Here is a 22,362-nt window from a genome sequence, read left to right as displayed (position 1 = left end):
ATATAGCATTTTTGTGATTTTGCTGTAAACATGTTTTATAATGCATAACTAACAGGGGAGCTCCATTAAGTACTCAGTAGTGGATTTACATAAACCATATATACTTCTTGAAGACTATTACTAAAATGTCTATTTATGATCTGACTGGATAATCCCTTACGAAAATTAACCATGGTTTTACTACAAATAAAACCAAAAAACCATGGTAACCACAAATTAACCATGGTTTTGCTAGGTGTCTGAGTGATGTGTGTGTGATATTGTGTAGAATTCACTTTTGTCAACACTGCTATAGATGAGTGTAAGTCATGTAAACAAACAAATCTATGTAAAGTAACTAAACATAAGTTATCTATTTTATTTGTCCATTTGCAATATTGATAATTTAAGGAACATTTGTGTTGGATAAAAAGTGAGTTACATCAGTTATTATCTCAGCTGTGTTCAGATGGCAGGAGGATGTTGGGTTCCCCATCTGTAAATACATGATTGTTAGAACAATAAGTTTGAATGAAGCTTTGTTTCATGTGTTGTTGACTTGTACATGTATGCATTTATTGTGATGCTAACTTTTATACATTGTTTTAATCATTTAATCATTGTTTTTTGTTCTCAGTAAATAAAATATAAATATTTTATCCAATCATGTATTAATTGCTTGACTGAAAATTGATGTATTCACATCGACTGCATTTGTTTAACTAGTATATATTCATGTATAGCTATGTCACAAAAGGAAATACATTTAGCTTCTTTTACTAAAATGAAATTTAAAAAATATATATAATTATTGGTTGGCATTTATCGTTATTATTGCAGTGTTATATTAAGTGTTGGGGTGGGCAAAATATGCAATTAATTATCAGGTAATGTTAATTTTCGGAAGTACAGACTAGCGGACTAGCGGAAGTACAAGTGTCTGAGAGTGCAAGTGCAAGTCTGCAGCCAGACCCATGTTGTGTTTAAATGTGTTGCAGCTTGTTTCAGCAACTTATTATAAAAACCTTGCAGTCAAATGCATGAGTAATACGTTGTTTATATTTGAATATAGATGTGTCTATGAAAGACTGTTGCTGTACTGTGATGAAAAAGTATGACAATGCTGAAAAAAAAATTTGATTTTTTTTTTTTTTTTTTTACATGATTTGATATCAAAATAATGGACAAAGCTTGAGATTTGTGGCTTAAACAGCCGCGGTTGAGTAGCGGACTGCAAACGCGTCCTGTGTGAAAGCACAATGAGTCCGTGCTGCTTCAGCACAACATACGTAACGCACACGGACTGCATACGCACTGGAGACGGATTATATGTGAAACAGGCGTCACTCTCCAGTCCAGCGGGTGGCGCTAAAGCACTTAAGTTTGTTTGACAAACACCATTAAACCTCAGAGGAAGAAGGTTCGTTTCACCGCGCTCTCTGTTGTTCTTATGTCGGGATGCTACCTTAATATAAACTGTTGGAAATTTTTATTTTGAGAGAAAAATAGTTTTTTTTAATCAGGTCAGTAAACCTGTAATATTCTCCTTCTCACAGTCGAGTTTTGAATCAAGCAGGAATATCTGGAGGAATATCATCTGAACTTAGATCTGCTGCTGTGAAGATGATGTTTGTTAAAGAGGAGAGTGAAGAGAGCATGAGAGAACCAGAAACCTGGAGAATAAAACAAAAGGAATCAGAAACCCGGAGAATAAAACAAGAGGAATCAGAAACACTGATAATAAAACACGAGGAACCAGAAACACTGATAATAAAACACAAGGAACCAGAAACCTGGAGAATAAAACAAGAAGAACCAGAAACCTGGAGAATAAAACAAGAGGAACCAGAAACCCGGAGAATTAAACAAGAGGAACCAGAAACCCGGAGAATAAAACAAGAGGAACCAGAAACCTGGAGAATAAAACAAGAGGAACCAGAAACACTGATAATAAAACACAAGGAACCAGAAACCCGGAGAATAAAACAAGAGAAACCAGAAACACTGATAATAAAACAAGAGGAACCAGAAACGCGGAGAATAAAACAAGAGGAACCAGAAACCCGGAGAATAAAACAAGAGGAACCAGAAACCCGGAGAATAAAACAAGAGGAACCAGAAACCCGAAGAATAAAACAAGAGGAACCAGAAACCCTGAGAATAGAGCACGAGGAACAAGGAGGTTAGTATTTATTCTTAATTTATCATGATTTATTCTTCATTCATCATTAATGTATGTTTGTGGTAATGTTACATTAGGCTTACAATGCTATACTTCTCTGGGATCTGGGTGTTTTTGGGCCCTGGAGAAGTTTTGACGTTTGTGTGTATGTATATATTAGATATATATTAAAATTTTGCTTCGCCAAGGTAATAACATCTACAATACTGTACATAAATAAAGGCTGATCAATCCCTGTTGATTTTTCCAGAGACCGTACACCAAACGTTTTGTTTCTCTAATTAACATGTTTAAATGGCATCACCGCGAACACTTCAGAAGGATGCAGAACTATTCTACGATCTTTTAGAGCTGCTCGGATTAAACTCACTTTTAGTTTTCCCTTTATTTGAAATTAAATTATATATAATTTGTAATTTTTAGTGGTCATTAGTGGTCTTTTTAGTAGACATTATATACATTATATGTCCATCATGTGCGCTACAAGCTTCTATTTGAAAATAACGTTCATGTGCAGTGTGTGTGTGTGTGCAGAAAAAAATGATTACAACACACTATAGAACAAAACTAAATTAAATTAGCCTATGCACTTTACATATACATGACATTTATCATCAATATGGTTAACAATAAAGATAAATAATAAGGAAAATAATAAGATAAACAGAACATCTCCGCTTATTAAAGGCTTAGTTCACCCAAATATTAAAATTAAGCAATTAATATCTCAGTCTCATGTCGTTCCAAACCCGTGAGACCTCCGTTCATCTTCGGAACACAGTTTAAGATATTTTAGATTTAGTCCGAGAGCCCTCAGTCCCTCCATTGAAGCTGTGTGTATGGTTTACTGTCCATGTCCAGAAAGGTAAGAAAACATCATCAAAGTAGTCCATGTGACATCAGAGGGTCAGTTAGAATTTTTTGAAGCATCGAAAATACATTTTGGTACAAAAATAGCAAGAACTACGACTTTATTCAGCATTGTCTTCTCTTCCGTGTCTGTTTTGAGAGAGTTTAAAACAAAGCAGTTTGTGATATCCGGTTCGTGAACGAATAATTTGATGTAACCGGATCTTCTTGAACCAGTTCACCAAATCGAACTGAATCTTTTGAAACGGTTCGCATCTCCAATTAATCCACAAATGACTTCAGCTGTTAACTTTTTTAATGTGGCTGACACTCCCTCCGAGCTGCTGTAAAGAGAGAGAACTGTAGATGAACACTGAGCCGAGCCAGTTAACAAATGAAAGATTGACTCGTTCTCGAGTTGAAAAGAACCAGAACCGTGAGCAATTTCTAAGTTTCGGTTCTGAAACGGTTCTTGTGCAACATGTGACCAAGCGCTGTGAGCAGCCTTGCACCGACCGGTGTTCTGAATATTCAGCGTTTCCCGTAAAGGATGTCACGAACCGAATAACAGACACACCTCCCTGCCTCTTTAATTACTGAGCACATTGATTCCAATAACACGCATTCCACACGCATTCGTTGTGCTGTCGCGTATTTAATTGCCGAACACATTGTTTCCCACGACTGTATGTGCACTTGCGCCTTTGATAACTGTGCACATCGTTTTGTCTGGGGCCGGCAACACACTGGATGCGTGGTGCAAGTGTCTCAGCTGCGTGGCGTGTCCGTTTTGAATTCGGCTCCCATGTTAACAGGTTAGAGCTTGCAGACTGCCTGCTTGAGAAGCGTCTCAGCCATGGCTCGAGCCGCGCGGAAAATGCGTGCATGCTAGAAATAGAACCGATGCCTATTTTTCACGCGACACGCAAGCGTGTTGGAAACGTTTCCAACAGCAGCGCGCTGCACCTGCCGCCACTAAATTACATTATGTTTGTCCCATATTGTCATTATTATAGCTACATACTGGCTTCAACTTGGACCACTAAATAAATAGACTTCTATTGTTATGCAAGTATGAGGGTTAGATTATTTAGTGTACAGGTCATTTCAAGAGTGATAAACAAAGTGATAGAAAATATTTATTTTAATGCATTTTAAATGTTTAAAAATGTGGAAACCACTCATTGCATCACACCATCTCCTGACTGCATTATTATTTGTAAAATAGGGACTTTATGGAGAGTGTGTATACATGTTTATAAGTTTAACTGTTTATATTTCATTAAGGGAAATTAACAAGTGTCTCAGCCCTCAAGGGACTATTTAGCAGCTCATTATTCCTGCTTGAAAAGCAAAACGTTATTGAAAGTTGAAAAAACATCAATATGAAACACATGTTGATTAATGGACTAGCATTACTCAACATTACTTACTACCTACTTTTACTAAGGTAGAATAGTAAAAAATAACATAAAAATAGTTCATTTAAATGGAACCAGAAGCCGAACCGGAAAATTTCTAAAAATACCCCACCTCACTTATGAAGATCTGTACACTGTGATATATGTTGCATTTTGACATGGCCAACCTTTAAATTAAGTTGACAGTAAGTAATAAACAGTATTGAGCTTTGCTTAGTTGAGTATTGTGCATTTTTCCTTACCACTGTTTCTTAATAATTGTTTAATGATTTTAATGGAACCGAAATCAGAACCGGAACCATTAGGTGGAACCGGAATCGAACGTGGGAAAATTATTAACGATTCCCAACCCTATTTTTGAGTAAATGAATTACTCCGGGATATTGGTTTGTTTTAACTCAGAGGGAGTGTCAGCCACATTAAAAAAGTTAACAGCTTAAGTCATTTGTGGATTAATGCGTATTGGAGACGAGAACCGTTTAATACGATTCAGTTCGATTTAGTGAACTGGTTCAAGAAGATCCGGTTACATCGAATGATTCGTTCGCGAACGGGATATCACTACACTGTTGTGTTTTGAACTCTCTCACAACAGACACGGAAGAGAAGACAATGCTGTATAAAGTCGTAGTTTTTGCTATTTTTGGACCAAAATGTATTTTCGATGCTTCAAAATATTGACCCTCTGATGTCACATGGACTACTTTGATGATGTTTTTCTTACCTTTCTGGACATGGACAGTATACCGTACACACAGCTTCAATGGAGGGACTGAGAGCTCTCGGACTAAATCTAAAATATCTTAAACTGTGTTCAGAAGATGAACGGAGGTCTCACGGATTTGGAACGACATGAGGGTGAGTCAATAATGACATAATTTTCCTTTTTGGGAGAACTATCCCTTTAAGCTTTTAAATAAGCTTGTCCTTTGGACAAGTAAATCAGTCATTCACTTGTCAGAGTAAAAAAGTTACTTGTCCGGTGAAAAAAAGTTTTCTTTTTTTTTTGTTGACACAAATGTAATTTATTCTGAAACAGTCTCATCACGGACCGGGCTTTATGGTGTGATGGATAAATACAAAATAAAATGATACGGGGTTGGCAACGCTACAGAGTAGCACAGTACCTGCGTGACTCGCAATAGATATATGTATGTATGTGTGTGTGTGTGTGTATATATAGCAAAATATATATATAGCTCTGTCTGCAATGTTCTTCCGCCAGACACGAGCGCCAAAAGTTACCAACTGCAGCTTTAATGTAAAATATTTATTCCTCCTTGTGTGGCCCGGTACCAAATGACACACGGACCGGTACCGGTCCGCTGCCCGGGGGTTGGGGACCACTGATCTACAGAACACAATTTAAAATGTGGGGAGGTCATGGCCTAGTGGTTAGAGAGTTTGACTTCTAACCCTAGGGTTGTGGTTTCGAGTCTCGGGCCAAACAGCTGCGGCAACAATCAGTTTACATAACCAAAGAATTTCAGCACAAACTATCAGAAACCATCTCAGGGAGGCTCATTTACTGCTTGTCATCCTCATCGGGGTCTTGGCCTGACTGCAGTTCGTCATCATAACCGACTTGAGTGGGCAAATGCTCACATGGCGTCTGGCACTTTGGAGAGGTGTTCTCTTCACGGATGAATCCTGGTTTTCACTGTATAGGGCAGATGGCAGACAGCGTGTATGGTGTTGTGTGGGTGAGCGGTTTGCTGATGTCTATGGTGTGGATTGAGTGGCCCATGGTGGAGGAGGGGTTATGGTATGGGCAGGTTTATGTTATTGACAACGAATAAAGGTGCATTTTTTTGATGGCATTTTGAATGCACAGATATACCATGACGAGATCCTGGGGCCCATTTCATCCAAGACCATCACCTCATGTTGCAGCATGATAATGCACGGCCCCATGTTGCAAGGATGTGTACTAGGGCTATGCGATATGGACAAAAATAAAACTATCACGATTTTTTGATCAATTTTGCAATTTCGATTTTAATCACGATTTTGACAAACACAGACATGCTTTAGAGTCATAAATGCATTCAGTATAAATTTTAAACATTTAAAAAAGAAAACCAATGAGAGCTTTATCAAATGTCTCTAGAACAGACATAAGTCAAAATAATCACTAAGATGTCAAACATAATGTCTAGACATATGGAAAAAATAAATAAATAAATAAATAAAATAAAACCATGTTCAGGGATCTTTTTCTTCTTTTTTTTCTGCCATGCATTGGTCATAGAGCTCACTGTAGCGGTGCCTCAGGTTTTATATGTTTTGCCCAATATACTTTGCCCAAGGGTCACATACTCCATCTGCAGTGCGTATACAGTTATGTGTATGCGGTTCAGAAGCAGCAACGAGAGCACATTATTGTAACTCGAAAGCACATTAAAATCATGCACAATCGCGAATCTATCCATCTATCTTTTAAAAAGAGTTTTCTATAAAACAGAACTTAATGAACTCGTCAAAATCATGTTATACAAAAAACAGCGCCGTTGCTCCCCATGCAGTCTTCTTTGCCGCCTAAATCTCTTCCTGCAGACTGAGCTTGTGCGTCATCTTCACCCGTTATTCAGCCAATAAAGTGTAGGCCTATGTATTTCAAAAATGTGTCTAGTACTATATAAATGACAAAGGTTTAATTGGCATTTTTATTTCAAGGGATCCGACCAACCGCTACCCGAATATCATTCAAAATATTTTTGGATGACTCGTAACCGCGGGCACCCGGTCATTTTGGATCAACCCGCGCATCACTGACTCGCACGCAGATTTCCTTTGCTCTGTTAACAAAACCATGCGCGTACTCAGATCATAGACTGTGTAAGGCTCAGATATATGCTGCCTTACACCGTGTCTCCTCTCATTCAACCTGCGTCCTGTGCACTCACAACTCTTGCGCGTGAGCACAGAGAGATATAAAATCTTTTCGCACCTTTCTATTTATAAATATCTCTTTTCTCATCTTTTTACTGCGTGCAGTGTGAATGTTCTGATCCGTTAACATGGCTCGAAAAACAAAAAGGCTATGCATCACAGACAAGAGTGTGTGAACCTGGAGTTAGGCATATGCCCAGTCTGGTGTGTTCTCGCGCTCATCCTGATTGGTTCAGATAACATACTGCGGGAGGTCAGGGCCTCGGAAAATCGTGCTATAAAGCGATTTAGAAATCGCACACACTCAAATCGCGATTTTTATTTCGATTCTGATTAATTGCACAGCCCTAATCTGTATACAATTCCTGGAAGCTAAAAACATCCCAGCTCTTGCATGGCCAGCATACTCACCGGACATGTCACCCATTGAGCATGTTTGGGATGCTCAGGATCAGTGTAGACAACAGCGTGTTCCAGTTCCTGCCAATATCCAGCGACTTCACACAGCAATTGAATTGGAGTGGACCAGCATTCCACAGGCCACAATCAATAACCTGATCAACTCTATGTGAAGGAAATGTGTTGTACTGTGTGAGGCAAATTGTGGTCACACCAGATACTGTCTGGTTTTTGGAACCTCATTTTAGAGTGACATTTGATTGTGGCCAAAAAAGTCATTTGTGTATTTACAGACGTTAAACATTGAATAGGGTCACTTTTTTTGTGCACTTTTCTCAGCTTTTAACAAGTTACCTAAAATAAATATTTTTTACTTATGTTTCAGAGTTCATTGAAGAAAAAGAGGAGAATGAAGAATCAAGTGAAGTTGAGGAGAAAAATCATGTCAAAACTGAAGGAAAAACTTTGAGTTTGTCTCAAACCAAACAGAAAGATTTAAAGAACAAAAGAGCCGAGAAGTATTTGAACTGCAGTCAGTGTGGAAAGAGATTTACAAACAAAACAGGTTTTGAGTGTCACATGAGATTTCAAACCGTAGACAAACCATTTACTTGTGATCAGTGCGGGAAGAGTTTAAAACTGCACCAGAAGATCCACACTGGAGAAAAACCTTATAAGTGTTCACACTGTGACAAGAGATTCAGTCATTCATTAAGTCTGAAAATACATGAGAGGATCCACACTGGAGAGAAACCTTATAAGTGTTCACACTGTGACAAAAGATTCGGTCATTCATCAAGTATGAAAACACATGAGAGGATTCACACTGGAGAGAAACCTTACAAGTGTGGACACTGTGACAAGAGTTTTATTCAGTTGCCAGGTCTGAAAATACATGAGAGGATCCACACTGGAGAGAAACCTTATAAGTGTTCACACTGTGACAAGAGTTTTAGTCAGTTGCCAAGTCTGAAAGCACATGAGAGGATCCACACTGGAGAGAAACCTTACAAGTGTTCACACTGTGACAAGAGATTCAGTCATTCAACAAGTCTGAAAACACATGAGAGGTTTCACACTGGAGAGAAACCTTACAAGTGTTCACACTGTGACAAGAGATACAGTCATTCAACACATCTGAAAATACATGAGAGGATCCACACTGGAGAGAAACCTTACAAGTGTTCACACTGTGACAAGAGATTCAGTCATTCAACACATCTGAAAATACATGAGAGGATCCACACTGGAGAGAAACCTTACAAGTGTTCACACTGTGACAAGAGATTCAATGATTCAACACATCTGAAAATACATGAGAGGATCCACACTGGAGAGAAACCTTATGCTGTTTTATAACAAAGTTCGGGAGGAACAGTCGCAGTTCATTAACCTGATTAACACAAGTGGAGACCAATCAGTAATCAACTCATGACAAGGTATAAATAACAGCAGAACCTACCTCTGTTCATTGACAGTTTTCAGCATCCCTCCTCCACCCCATTTCTCCTCACTTATAGATCCATCTACTCTTACCACAATCTGGGGGGGGGGGGTACTCTGGGTTCGGGCCACATACCGAGCTCTGAGCCCTCCACCCGGACAGCACGCCAAATACGCATAAACTTAGGGTATTAATATACGTAGATGTGAACTCGTGAAATAAGTATTAACACTGTGACAAGAGATTCAGTGATTCAACACATCTGAAAACACATGAGAGGATTCACACTGGAGAGAAACCTTATAAGTGTGCACACTGTGACAAGAGATTCAGTGATTCATTAAGTCAGAAAACAGATGAGAAGCTTGCGCGAATTTGTAACACCTACAGATAAGGACATGTAAATGAGTTTTTTGCAATGAGGACGCTTACACACACATCTGTAAAAGTGCCTGACAGGCAAGACATTACGCTAATTCATCAGCTTTAAGCTTATATTTTGGGCAGCTCGGATCACATACATTTCCTGCAGGAGTTCATTCTGTTTCCTCCAATATTTGTAGATGCATTTTGTCCATAGAAATGCATTATTCGGTTCTGTAATTTGACGTGACAGAGTGAAGTTGGGCTAATCGATAATGAGAATCGTTGTTGAGGATTTTCATTGTCGATAATAATCAATTTTATCGATTAGTTGTTGCAGCCCTAAATTAAACCACATCTTCTTTCTTTGCGTGAACATTTCTGAGCATTACACAAATATTTCCACATAGTGACGTAGGCATTTAAATGAGGTATTTTATGGGGGCGTGGTAGACTCTTAACTTTAACAAAGAATATCTCTTTGGATTTGAGACTTTAGTCTTGCAACTTTACAGATCTTCTTTATTCACCACGAGCTTGTAACACTCCATAGAGAAAGGAAAAATTAATAACCTAAAAACCTAATGGAGACATCTGCTAACATATGGACTTTGCATTGACTAGGATCACAGACAGAAGGTCTCTTTACTCTCTAACTCGTGTTATATTTTATTCTGTTTCTCTATACACAAGACCATTGCACTAGTCACACTGAGATATGTCAACAGATACACAATGAACATTGTTTTTATATAATCATTCTGTGTGAACTGAGAGGAAATTATGGGTAAATGAAGGAAATTGTGAAGAAGGAACAGCCGCAAAGGAAGGGGAAAAGTTTTCCCCCAACTTCACTCAGTGGGCTTTGAAAACATGTCTTTGTTAGGGTTAGGGTCTCGGGAAAACTATGTTTCTGAGGTTCTTTCAGCCTTGCAGTGTTACTTATATGATATTCATTTAAAAAAATGCAGCATTTCTAAGAATTGTGACATCAATTAGGATCTTTCTACAACATGGTGGGAAAGCAAGAAACACCTCTACATCCTTTGTCTCACTGTCTCACAAACTAGCGCTGACTGCATTCAACAACAAAGAAAACTGATGGAGTTGAAAAACAGATTTTTTATCTCAATTAAAAAAAAAAGAATAACCACCAACCTGTTTGTTCTTCAGTGCGTTTGATACTGCAGGGTTCCAGATCTCTCATCTTCTCTCTGTCCACTCAGTCTTTACAGATTTCAACTCTTCCTGATGATTTTAATCCTCAAAAGCAGCTTTTCAGAAACAATTTTAAAATAGGGATGGGCGTTTTCCACAAATATCACATTCGAATATTTGAGCTCACAAAAAATTTATATTCGAATATTTGTTTATCTAAATTAAGTTTAATGAGACAGACATTATTTTTCAGTAACATTTGTTTCCGTCATTTTTTAACAAGCTTATACACAATAAGCTTAAACATTATGCTACGTCGTGTTTTGTAGCTAAAAACAATGTGCAAACAAACAAAAAAGAAAAAAAAAAGTGAACAAAGAAAAAATTTAAATAAAGCAGCCTGCAGCAATTAGGCTACAGAACGTAGCCTACATGCAACTTTGAACCTTTCAAACTGTCAGCAAATCTTTTTTTCTTTTTTTTTTCTATTGTTTTATATGTTCTTGTTAAGGAACACAAGTATAGCCACGTTTCCACCGCAGGAACTTCACCCAGGAACTAGGGACTTTGGTCTGGTACTCGGTGTGTTTCCACCGCAGGAACCAGGAACTAAATAAAGTTCCAGGTAAAAAAAAAAATGCCCCTCAGAAAGTCCCTGCTGGCGAGGTGATACTTTTTCAAAGTTCCGGAACTTTCCGAGGCGGGACTTGGGCGCTAATCATCCTGATTGGTTGAGTTCACACAGCATTGGTTGAGTTCAACCACCATTTATTCGGATAATTTTCAAAATATTACTGTTATTGTGGTTATAGGTTATAGGTTTATTTTATAAAGACAGTGCCTATTTAAAAATGTGTTTCGCCGATCTCGGAGACGGTCAGCTCCACGCGATCAGCGGGACCTCAGTCCTCATGTATCCGCCGAGATTCATAGACTTTCTGATATGTGCCGCTGGTTCTGATGTCTCTTTAGTGGTTAAACATAAAATATAATTCGTTTTGGGTAAATCTAACAGGTAATCTTTGGTCTGTATTCAACTAATCTTTATGTTAAAATGAAAATAAAAAAGGCAAATTTATATAATATTTCATTTCATTGTAATGACTATATACACATTTCACTGATCTAAGTACATTTCTGCAGCTATTTTTATGTTCACATGAAAACGAAAGGAGGCAGTGGTATTTGATATCCTGTTTTGTTTTATTGTAGTATAGAGTATACAGAGAGGAAAATAGCAGTACGCGGCAAAGATGTCAACATGAATTCCCATCGGGGGGAACCTCTGCTATCTTAACAATAAAGCCGGCTGCGGAGAAAAGCACTCTGACACACAAATAACGGTGTGCTAAGCGACTAAGTTTTGTTAATCGTTTTGCTTCGTGTTTTCGTTCCACCATTGAATGGGATCCTCATCTGGTGGAATACATGGCTTCAGCAAGAACTGTTCCCACTCGTCTCGACTCTTAAGTAATCATCACCGAAGAACTGGCTCAGTCTTTTCCGACAAGTAATCCTGGATTTTGTTTTAAATAATCATCTCTAGTGGTCATTAATTATTCTTTCTGATTTTGGGAAGAAAAAAAAAAACGTTGACATTACTAAATATAATTAGTTGTGTGAACTTTTCAGACGAAATTTTGAATGCAGTTATTATGTTAAGTAGAGATGACAAGTTTTTTCAAGGGGAGGAGCCCTGTTCGAACATGTTTCAGCAGTGAGTACGCGATCTTTGAAGATACCATAGACAGTAAAAGAAATGGACACAGCGACCCCATTGGATTCAATGGAGACATGTCAATTAGAAGCACGCATTTCTTGGATGTTGAGCGTACTGCGCATACTCAAACTGAGCTTGATGACGTAGAGCGTCCTGTCTGACAATTGTAAGTCTTCTAATAGCTGTGCCAAGAGAAATCTGAATCACCCACCGAATCTTGCAGAGGTTGTAGAATAATTTTGTCCCGTTGCTTTTATGGACTCTCTATGGGCTTCACCTTTGACTTCATGCGTCCACGTTGTAAGGTGAAAGAACCTGAGATACTTTGATCTCCTGAGAAACAGACAATAAAAACATACACGGGCATCTTCGAGACACCCCACAGAGTGGAGGAGCAGGAGACCTCCTCCCCTTCTGGCCATTTGTTTCATTATCCCTTCACCCATTCTTGCTTCTACTCAGTCTGCTCAAAATGATTACATGAAAATGTGAATGCAAGTGAACTAACACTCATGTCTGGTATCATTTGAAATGTCTCAGTGCAACTGGTACAATGGTCTCAATTTTAAAAAAGTAGATTAGAAGATAATACAGATCCGAAGAGTCAAGAGATATCTTGATTACTGTGATGGGAGTGCCCTTTCCTAGGGTCCTCCATGTAAATTACCCCCTGTTCCCATTGAGTTGTAAAATCACCCAGGCTTGGGACCTGAGTTAATGCAAATTCCAATTGTTAGTTCCTGTCTCCATCTCGGGGGATGTTTGTCTTGGTCTGAGGTATTTAAATGATTGCAGCAAAAGGATCAGGGTGATTTCTGTAGCCAGAAAGCCCGTAGTGTGTTGTGTGTCTCTTCACTTCATACTATGTATTTTCTAAGGTCAGGTATGCATATTTTACTTGTAGATTCATCTTTGAGAATTTGATGTTTTTTATTGATATGATTTGATGTGTTTCAATTGGATATGTAATTGGCAGAATACATATTTACCTGACTGATAATAAATTGTTACATTTGATTTTATTCTGTTTTACTCTGCAGTTATTGACTCTTGTAGATTACGTTGAATCCTTGTTAGCGACATGAGCACACAAATGAACAAGTTAATATAAACTTAAGAGTTTAAATAGAATAATAAAATGTCAGAAGAATAAGCCTACTAATTATAAACAGAATTACAACCAATTTGCATTCCAACCTAAATTCGAGGTCATATTAAAATGGAGTCAGATTAAAGAATAATACAATGAAATCAGATTAAATAATAAAATGGAGTCAGATTTGAGTTTAACCTAAATTGAATAACTCTACGCGTTGAAAGACAGAACATGCAGGCAACCTTCATCCAGCACCGGATACCTTCCTTGGGCAGAGTGCTTGGACCTTACAACATCCACCTGATTGCCTCATAGACAGTGAAATATTGTCTGCGAGCTTCTCCTCCTGTCCATACGGTAATGTCCCTCGTGTGCGACAGAGAGTCGCAGGTTATGATGCAATCGTTAGCCTATATTTACAAAAACTGTTTCTACAGGACCATAACGTGAGGTAATGGTGCCTATTATACATTTTTGTATTTCTTTAGAAATAATTAATGGACAAATTGAGTCTTTAAACGCCTCAGATGTAAAGTTATTCGCTGTCAAAGTGACGCCAAAATGAATGGGAGTCAATGGAATGCTAACAGCAGGTGGGGGTCCGCTAGCCCATGGCGGCGCCCAGGGGTGCTTCAATAAAATATGAAACCCTGCCCCCCTGGAAGATACCGGTGTTGTTTAATATTCGGTTCCCATGAAAAACTGTTCCCGTGGGTGGAGTTTACATGAATATACATTAGTTCCCTTATTGTGGGCTTGTCCTTGAAACAACGTGCAAACGAATGGTACTGAAAATATCAGTGCACGCTCGTCAAATCTCTATTTGTTTTAATGGATTATTTTGAACCGGTAAAACAAAATGTCTGTGTTAAGTGTGGCGAGGGGGGCGTGGTTTAGCGGAATGTGCAACGGGAGAGAGACGGGGGGAGCAGAGCGAGGCGTAAGTAGGTGAAGTGCAAATAAACCCGGGATGGAAGAAGAGCATCGCCGCCATGCAATCTCCGTCAGGTACGCCATTTGCGGACATTATCCAGTCGCTTGCCGGTCTTCATCAGGAACAACACCAACACATGCTGGCAATCAAGGAGGAGCAAGACAAACGCTTTGAGGCGCTCCTCCGGGCCCAGCATGAAGACCGCGAGCTGTTCCCGAGCTGGGTAGACCGGGAGGTCCGGGCCACCCCCTCGTTTAAAGACAATACATCTCCTCTGCCGCTCAACAAGATGGGGCCTCAGGATGATCTGAAGGCCTTCCTGGACCTGTTCGAGAAGTCGGCAGAGGCTCGAGGGTGGCCCCCCGCGGACTGGCCCCTGCGGCTCATTCCCCTGCTGTCCGGAGAGGCGCAGGTAGCTGCTCACCAATTGCCAGTCCAAAACCTCCTGGCCTACCAGGACCTCAAGCGTGCCATCCTCCAGCGGGTCGGTCGACCCCGGAGCAACATCGCCAGAGGTTCAGGACTCTAACCCTGGAAGAGTCCGGCCGGCCCTACGTGATGGCACAGCAGCTCTGGGACTCCTGCCCCAAGTGGTTGATGGCCGACAGTAGCGACGTCGAGGACGTGATCGATTGTGTGGTACTGGAGCAGTTCGTGGCCAAGCTGCCGAGGAAGACTGCGCAGTGGGTCCAGTGCCACCGCCTGACGTCGCTGAACCAGGCCATCCAGCTGGCGGAAGACCAAATGGTGGCGTGTCCAGGGGTCGGCGACCCCTTACCATATGCTTCTCTCTCTCCCTCTCTCTCCTCCCCTCTCTCTCCCTAAATCTGTCCCTCTCCCCATGTCCCGTGGAGGGCTTCCGCCAAAGCTAGTCCCGAGGTGGAGGACGAGTTACGGGGCTGAACCAGCAGCGGGGCCCACGGGCTACGGGATCCATTCCCCAGGCCACAACCTCTCCGCTCTCTCCTCACCAATCGCTTGACCTACTTCCTGCCGCCAGGGTGGCGGTAAAGTCTGGGACGGCCTGTTGGCGCTGCGGGGACCAAGGGCCTTTTATTGATAGGTGTCCGTTGATGGAAGTGGGGACGTTGATCCGGGTCCCCGACGCGCCAAAGGCTGCCCTTGTCAGCCCATATCAGGCTTTGGTGGATTCAGGATGTAACCAATCCTCCATCCATCAAAGCCTGATTCATCCGAGGGCATTGGATAGTAGCCACATGGTTAGGGTTCGGTGTGTACACGGGGAATTGGTGAATTATCCTATTTTGCCTGTGGATATTAAATTTAGGGGAGAAAAACATAGAATAGAGGTGGCAGTTAATCCGCACCTCAGGCATCTGATAATTTTGGGTACGAATTGGCCCGTGTTTAATAAATTATTGGGTTATTTGTGTTAGGATGTCTCTTGGGGGAAACAAGAGAGGGCTAGAGTTGCGCAGGTGGGAGAGGCTGAACCGGAACCTCCGGAGCCTGTTGCAGGGGAACCGAGTGCTCTCAAGCGGAACATCCTCCCTGAGCGCGATGATTTTCCCCTGGAACAGTCCCGCGATGAAACACAGAAAAATTCTTTTGACCAGGTTTGTTCGATCGACGGGCAGCTCCTCCACCCTGACCAACCGCTCTCTTATCCTTATTTTTCAATTTTAAAAGATAGGCTGTATCGGGTGCCCCAAGACGCCCAGACAAAGCAAGATACAACCCAGTTATTGATACCTAAAAGCCGTCGGGAAATGCTTTTCCAGGCGGCTCATTGTAATCCAATGGCCGGGCATTTAGGGCAAGCGGCTACACTAAACCGTCTCATGGCCGCTTCTTCTGGCCGGGCATTCATGAGAATGTGCGCAGGTGGTGTGCGGCTTGTCGTGAATGTCAGTTGGTGAATCCACCGGCCACCCCAAAAGCACCATTGTGCCCCCTTCCATTAATGCAGGTCCCCTTCGAACGAATTGGCATGGACCTCATCGGGCCATTAGAGCAGTCAGCATGGGGACATCGCTTTGCATTAGTTCTGGTGGACTATGCAATGCGATATCCTGAAGCAGTGCCTCTCCGCTCTATATCCGCTAAGAGTGTGGTGAGTGCACTGTTTCAATTAATCTCCCGGGTGGGGATCCCAAAGGAGATCCTCACCGATCAGGGCATGGCGTTTATGTCACGTACTATTTGCGAGCTTTACGAATTATTGGGCATTAGATCGATTCTAACAAGCGTCTATCACCCACAAACAGACGGCTGGTCGAACGATTTAATCGCACGTTAAAATCCATGATTCGTAAGTTCGTTCAGGAAGATGCCAAAAATTGGGATAAGTGGCTAGAACCCCTCTTGTTCGCTGTACGGAACGTCCCGCAAGCCTCCACAGTGTTTTCCCCCTTCGAGCTTCTTTATGGGCGTCAGCCCCGCAGGGTCCTCGACGTCCTTAAAGAAACTTGGGAGGACGGACCTTCTAATAGTAAAAACGACCATGTCATGGACTTGAGAACAAAACTCCACACGTCGGGGCGGCTATCAATGGAGAATTTGTTGCAGGCTCAAGACAAACAGAGTCGGTTGTACAACAGGGGTGCTAGACTACGTCAATTTGCACCAGGAGATAAAGTGCTTGTATTACTCCCTATATCTAGTTCAAAGTTACTCGCGAAGTGGCAAGGTCCCTTTGAGGTCACACGGCGGGTTGGGGATCTTTACTATGAGGTAACTCGAACGGATAGGGGTGGGGCACATCAAATATACCACCTCAACCTGCTAAAAAAATGGTCTGAGGCGGAATCAGTGATGCTGGCGACGGTAGTGAGTGGGGAGGAGGATCTCAGTCCAGAAGTGAGTCCAAAATCCCAATCTCTCGCTCTGGCCCCTGGAGGAGACCACCTCTCGCCCTCGCAGCTCACTGATATCAAGTCCATCCAAGCAGCCTTTGCTGATGTGTTCTCGCCCCTGCCTGGTCGAAAGGATCTCATTCAGCACCATGTTGAGACCGAGCCGGGTGTGGTAGTTCGCAGCCGGCTGTATAGATTACCTGAACATAAAAAAAGGTGGTTCAAGGGGAGTTAGAGGCAATGCTAGAAATGGGAGTAATAGAAGAGTCCAACAGTGACTAGGCGAGCCCGATAGTCTTAGTGCCTAAAACAGACGGCTCCGTGCGGTTCTGTGTGGATTATAGAAAGGTGAATGCTGTGTCGAAATTCGATGCATATCCAATGCCCAGGGTGGACGAATTGCTTGATCGACTAGGCACTGCTCGCTTTTACTCGACGCTGGACTTAACTAAGGGTTATTGGCAGATCCCCTTGTCTCTCATGACCAAAGAAAAAAACAGCTTTCACCACGCCGTTCGGTTTACACCAATTCGTTACTCTTCCGTTCGGGTTATTCGGGGCTCCAGCCACTTTTCAGCGTCTGATGGACAAAATTATCCGTCTGCATGCTGCATATGCCGCCACCTACCTGGATGACATCATCATCTACAGTGGGGATTGGCAGCGACATATGCAGCATTTGCGAGCGGTCCTAAAGACGTTGAGGAGGGCTGGGCTCACGGCTAATCCGAAGAAGTGTGCAATTGGGCGGGTGGAAGTAAGATATCTGGGTTTCCACTTGGGTCATGGACAGGTGCGTCCCCAAATTGATAAGACTGCAGCAGTTGCAATGTGTCCAAGGCCTAAGACCAAAAAGGAGGTTAGACAGTTCCTGGGGCTGGCAGGGTATTATAGAAGGTTTGTACCTAATTTTTCGGATACTGCTAGCCCGCTGACTGATTTAACTAAAAAGGAGGCACCAGATACAGTCCAGTGGACGGAGCAGTGCCAGCAGGCTTTCACCTAGATAAAGGCTGCTCTGTGTGGCGGACTGCTCCTGAATGCACCTAACTTTTCTCTCCCCTTTATCTTAAAGACAGACGCGCCGAACAGAGGGTTGGGCACAGTCCTGTCCCAAGAGGTGGAGGGGGAAGAATGGCCTGTGCTGTACATCAGTCGAAAGCTCTCTAAGAGAGAGACGATGTACAGCACCATAGAAAAAGAATGTCTGGCGATCAGATAGGCTGTTCTTACCCTCTGATATTACCTCCTGGGGCGGGAGTTCACCCTCTGTTCGGACCACGCTCCCCTGCAGTGGCTCCACCGCATGAAAGTTACCAACGCGCGGATCACCCGGTGGTATCTCGCTTTACAACCTTTTAAATTTCAGGTGATCCACAGGCCGGGTGTACAGATGGCTGTGGCTGACTTCCTCTCCAGGAGGGGGGGGGGGGGGGCTGCAGGCCGTACGGCTCCCCGGGGGTATGTGACAAAATCCCAATCTCTCGCTCTGGCCCCTGGAGGAGACCACCTCTCGCCCTCGCAGCTCACTGATATCAAGTCCATCCAAGCAGCCTTTGCTGATGTGTTCTCGCCCCCGCCTGGTCGAACGGATCTCATTCAGCACCATGGGTATGTGGCGAGGGGGGCGTGGTTTAGCGGAATCTGCAACGGGAGAGAGACGGGGGGAGCAGAGCGAGGCGTAAGTAGGTCAAGTGCAAATAACGAACACGTGTGTTTGATTGCAGTAATTGGTGTGGAGAGACCGGATATAAGCCAAGTCACCGCAGAGAGAAGGGAAGAGAGACACGCTGGGACCTTGTACTGCACTGGGAAAGCCTCAACAGTGAAATTAAAGTTATTGACTGTGTTTGAGCAATAGTTTGCTGTTTATGCCCAGAGGGTATCGTGATTTGTTTGTTTGGTTAAATAAACGAGCGTCCCAGCAACAAGCCGACCCCTGCCTTCTTCCTTCCTATTAAGACTGTGTTGAACATTAAGCTTTAATCAGTATTAACTGCAACAGTGCCAAAACAATGGATAGTCTGTGTAATATGATAAATTGTCTTTCATGTTTTGCTTGATTGATTACAGGCACACATAAAAATAATCAATAAGCTAATTTAACCTATCTTACATAGGCTTGTATAGTTTTTACTGTTTGATGTATTTAACTTTTTTTATATTTCATTTGTGGGGCTTTATTTTTAATAGTTTGCTTTTGATTAGACTTCCATGCCTTGCAGCACGTCAGAGAAACCCCATTAGTTATGAAGAATCACACAAAGAGAACACCCCCAGAGTCTGCGAGAGTGGGGGCAGAAGAAGACTCATCGGCTGACAAAACGGTAACGACTGGACTGGAAACTACTACGAGTAAAGACAGCACAGCGCAAGAGAACACCACAACAAGCAGAGCAAGCCCTGCAACAGCAGCGGACCACAACCTGCAGGTATGTAGCTGCGAATGGAGGAGAGTAACATCTTTCCGGGGGTTGAGGATTCACCAGGGAAAGAAAAGGTGCTTGAGGGAAGAGAGACCGGGGCCTCGCATGGACTACTTTCTGCGGAAGGGGTCAAATCAGTCGAGTGAAGCTCACCAACTGGACGAAAACCATAGTTTGGAGGGCATCAGCACCCCTGTCATGAAAGAGGTAAATTCAAGCACAGAACTAGTGGTGGAACAAACATCAGCGATGGAACCCACCCAACTTCCCCGACCTGCAGTCGAGCGGAGACTTCCAAGCTACAGACTGTGTGTGAAGTGGCCCGGTGCTGTGGAGAAAAAGCTGTGGGAAACGGCGAATAAAGATCTGACCCTGTCCCTCGAACAACTTCGAGGCACAGTGGAGAAGAAGTTGGGGGATAATGGAAACATCATCTATCAGTATGGAGCAGAACGCTTTGGGGTGTTAGAGTCGAAAGTCACTAAACAGACTCCCACTCCACCAGTCTCCAGGAGGCAACAGGAAATCAAGCGCCTTGTTCAAGAAAAAAGACAACTTAGGAAACTTTGGAAGAAGGCCTCGGATGTGGAAAAGGAGGGCATAAGCACCCTCCAAGCTGACATTAAAACACGTCTGGCATCCCTCCGTAGAGCAGAGAATTCACGGAAAAGGAGGAGGAACAAAGAACAAACAAGAATACAGTTCTACAAAGATCCCTTCAAGTTCCTGAAAACTCTCTTCACCAAGGAGAAAAGTGGAGTTCTAAAAAAAAAACAAAGAACGACCTGGAGGAGCACTTGAGATCAACGCACTCTGATCCAAAGCGCTATGAACACCTGGCCATCCCTCCAGACATTCCACCAATCAACCCCACAGAGCATCAATTTGAGATCGGTCCTCCAACGTGGAAAGAGGTGGAGAAGTTCATCCATCGGGCACGAACAGCATCAGCGACTGGGCCAAATGGAGTCCCATACAAAGTGTACAAGAACGCGCCAGATGTCTGCAGGTTTCTCTGGAGCCTCATGAGAACAATATGGAAGAAGAGGACCATACCCAAAGCGTGGTGTAGGGCAGAAGGAGAAGGGCGCAGCAAACATCAACCAGTTTCGCCCCATTGCCTTGCTTAACGTGGAGGGTAAGATCTTCTTCGGGGTCATTGCTCAAAGGATAGCCGAATACCTGCACAGAAACATGTGGATACATCGGTACAAAAGGCAGGAATATCTGGCTTCTCTGGTCGCCTAGAACATGCCAGCATGATCTGGCACCAGATCCAAATGGCAAAAATGGAGAAAAGGGACCTCCACGCGATCTTCATGGACCTTGCAAATGCCTTCGGCTCTGTGCCCCATGAGCTCCTCTGGACTACCTTTGAGTTTTTTAACATCCCAGACACCATCACAACCCTGGTCAAAGGCTACTTTCAGGACCTGCAATTCTGCTTCACTACGCCTGAATTTACTACCTCATGGCAGTGCCTGGAAATAGGTATTATGGCTGGATGCACCATCTCTCCCTTGGCTTTCACCATGGCGATGGAGATCATCATCTGAGCTTCAAAATGGGTTGTAGGTGGGCAAAAACTCGGCTCTTGTCGGCGCCTCCCTCCCCTCAGAGCCTACATGGACGACATCACCACACTGACTACCACCGTTCCATGCACCAGGAGATTACTCAGAAAACTTGAGGAGAACATCAGTTGGGCCCGTATGAGGATTAAACCAGCTAAGTCACGCAGCATCTAAGTGGTGAAGGGAGTGCTTACTGACTTGCAGTTCTTCATCGGCGATGACCCAATCCCTACTATATCTGAGCAGCCAGTCAAAGGCTTCGGAAGGCTTTATAATGCAAGCCTGAAAGACAAAGACCAGGTGAAGCAACTGCGTGATGACATCAATGCAGGTCTACAGACGATTGACAACACCCAACTACCTAGGAAATTGAAGACCTGGTGCTTCCAGTTTGGTCTACTACCCCGAGTGCTGTGGCCCCTGACAGTCTATGAGGTGCCCATCACAGCAGTAGAGAAGCTGGAGAGAAGAGTCACAGCCTACATCAAAAAATGGCTTGATGTTCCACGCTGCCTCACCACCATAAGCCTCTACGGAAACAGTGTCCTCAAGCTGCCCCTCACCAGCCTTACAGAGGAGTTCAAGTGTGCTAAAGCACGTGTGCAGATGACCTTAAATGAATCCAAAGATCCGGTGATCAGAGAAAATGTACTGATCCTGGTTACTGGGCGCAAGTGGAGACCAGCAAGAGCAGTAGAGGAGGCAACAGCAGCTCTTAGTTATGCTGATATTGTGGGGAACGTTCAGAAAGGAAGAGGAGGCCTTGGTCTAACAACTAGTCGCCCAGCCTGGAGAAATGCCACTGCTCCAGCACGGAGGAAGATGGTGGTGGAGGAAGTGCGGCATCAGGAGGAAACGACAAGATGGGCCAAGGCAGTTGCACTCGGCAAACAGGGACGGTGGACACGGTGGGAGAATGTTGAAAGGAGGAGGCTGAGCTGGAGGGATGTATGGGCCATGGAAGCGAGGGATTTGAGCTTTACCATCAGAGCCGTATATTATGTCCTCCCAAAACCAACTAATCTCCATCTGTGGTTTGGTGAAGATCCTGGGTGCATCCTGTGCTCCAGGCCAGCCTCCCTCTGGCACATACTCACCGGGTGTAAAAC

General features: G+C 43.0%; 1 protein-coding gene across 1 annotated transcript; it reads left to right on the top strand.

Annotated features, from left to right (window-relative positions):
- Positions 1–1,394: 1,394 nt before the first annotated feature.
- Positions 1,395–11,607, top strand: LOC127935797 (zinc finger protein 883-like). The gene is made up of 2 exons (XM_052533979.1): positions 1,395–2,161; positions 8,108–11,607. The coding sequence occupies exons 1-2, from the start codon at positions 1,603–1,605 to the stop codon at positions 9,079–9,081; spliced, it is 1,533 nt and encodes a 510-aa protein (XP_052389939.1). The 5' UTR covers positions 1,395–1,602; the 3' UTR covers positions 9,082–11,607.
- Positions 11,608–22,362: the final 10,755 nt, after the last annotated feature.

The sequence above is a fragment of the Carassius gibelio genome, chromosome A19, assembly GCF_023724105.1.
Source record: "Carassius gibelio isolate Cgi1373 ecotype wild population from Czech Republic chromosome A19, carGib1.2-hapl.c, whole genome shotgun sequence".
Taxonomy (NCBI): domain Eukaryota; kingdom Metazoa; phylum Chordata; class Actinopteri; order Cypriniformes; family Cyprinidae; genus Carassius; species Carassius gibelio.
This window is presented reverse-complemented; position numbering and strand designations above follow the sequence as displayed.

Excerpts from the sequence above, each read along its gene's own strand:
- LOC127935797 (XM_052533979.1), top strand. The coding sequence starts at position 1,603 with ATGATGTTTGTTAAAGAGGAGAGTGAAGAGAGCATGAGAGAACCAGAA. Across the intron at positions 2,162-8,107 it reads AGAGCACGAGGAACAAGGAG|AGTTCATTGAAGAAAAAGAG; the intron begins GTTAGTATTTAT and ends CTTATGTTTCAG.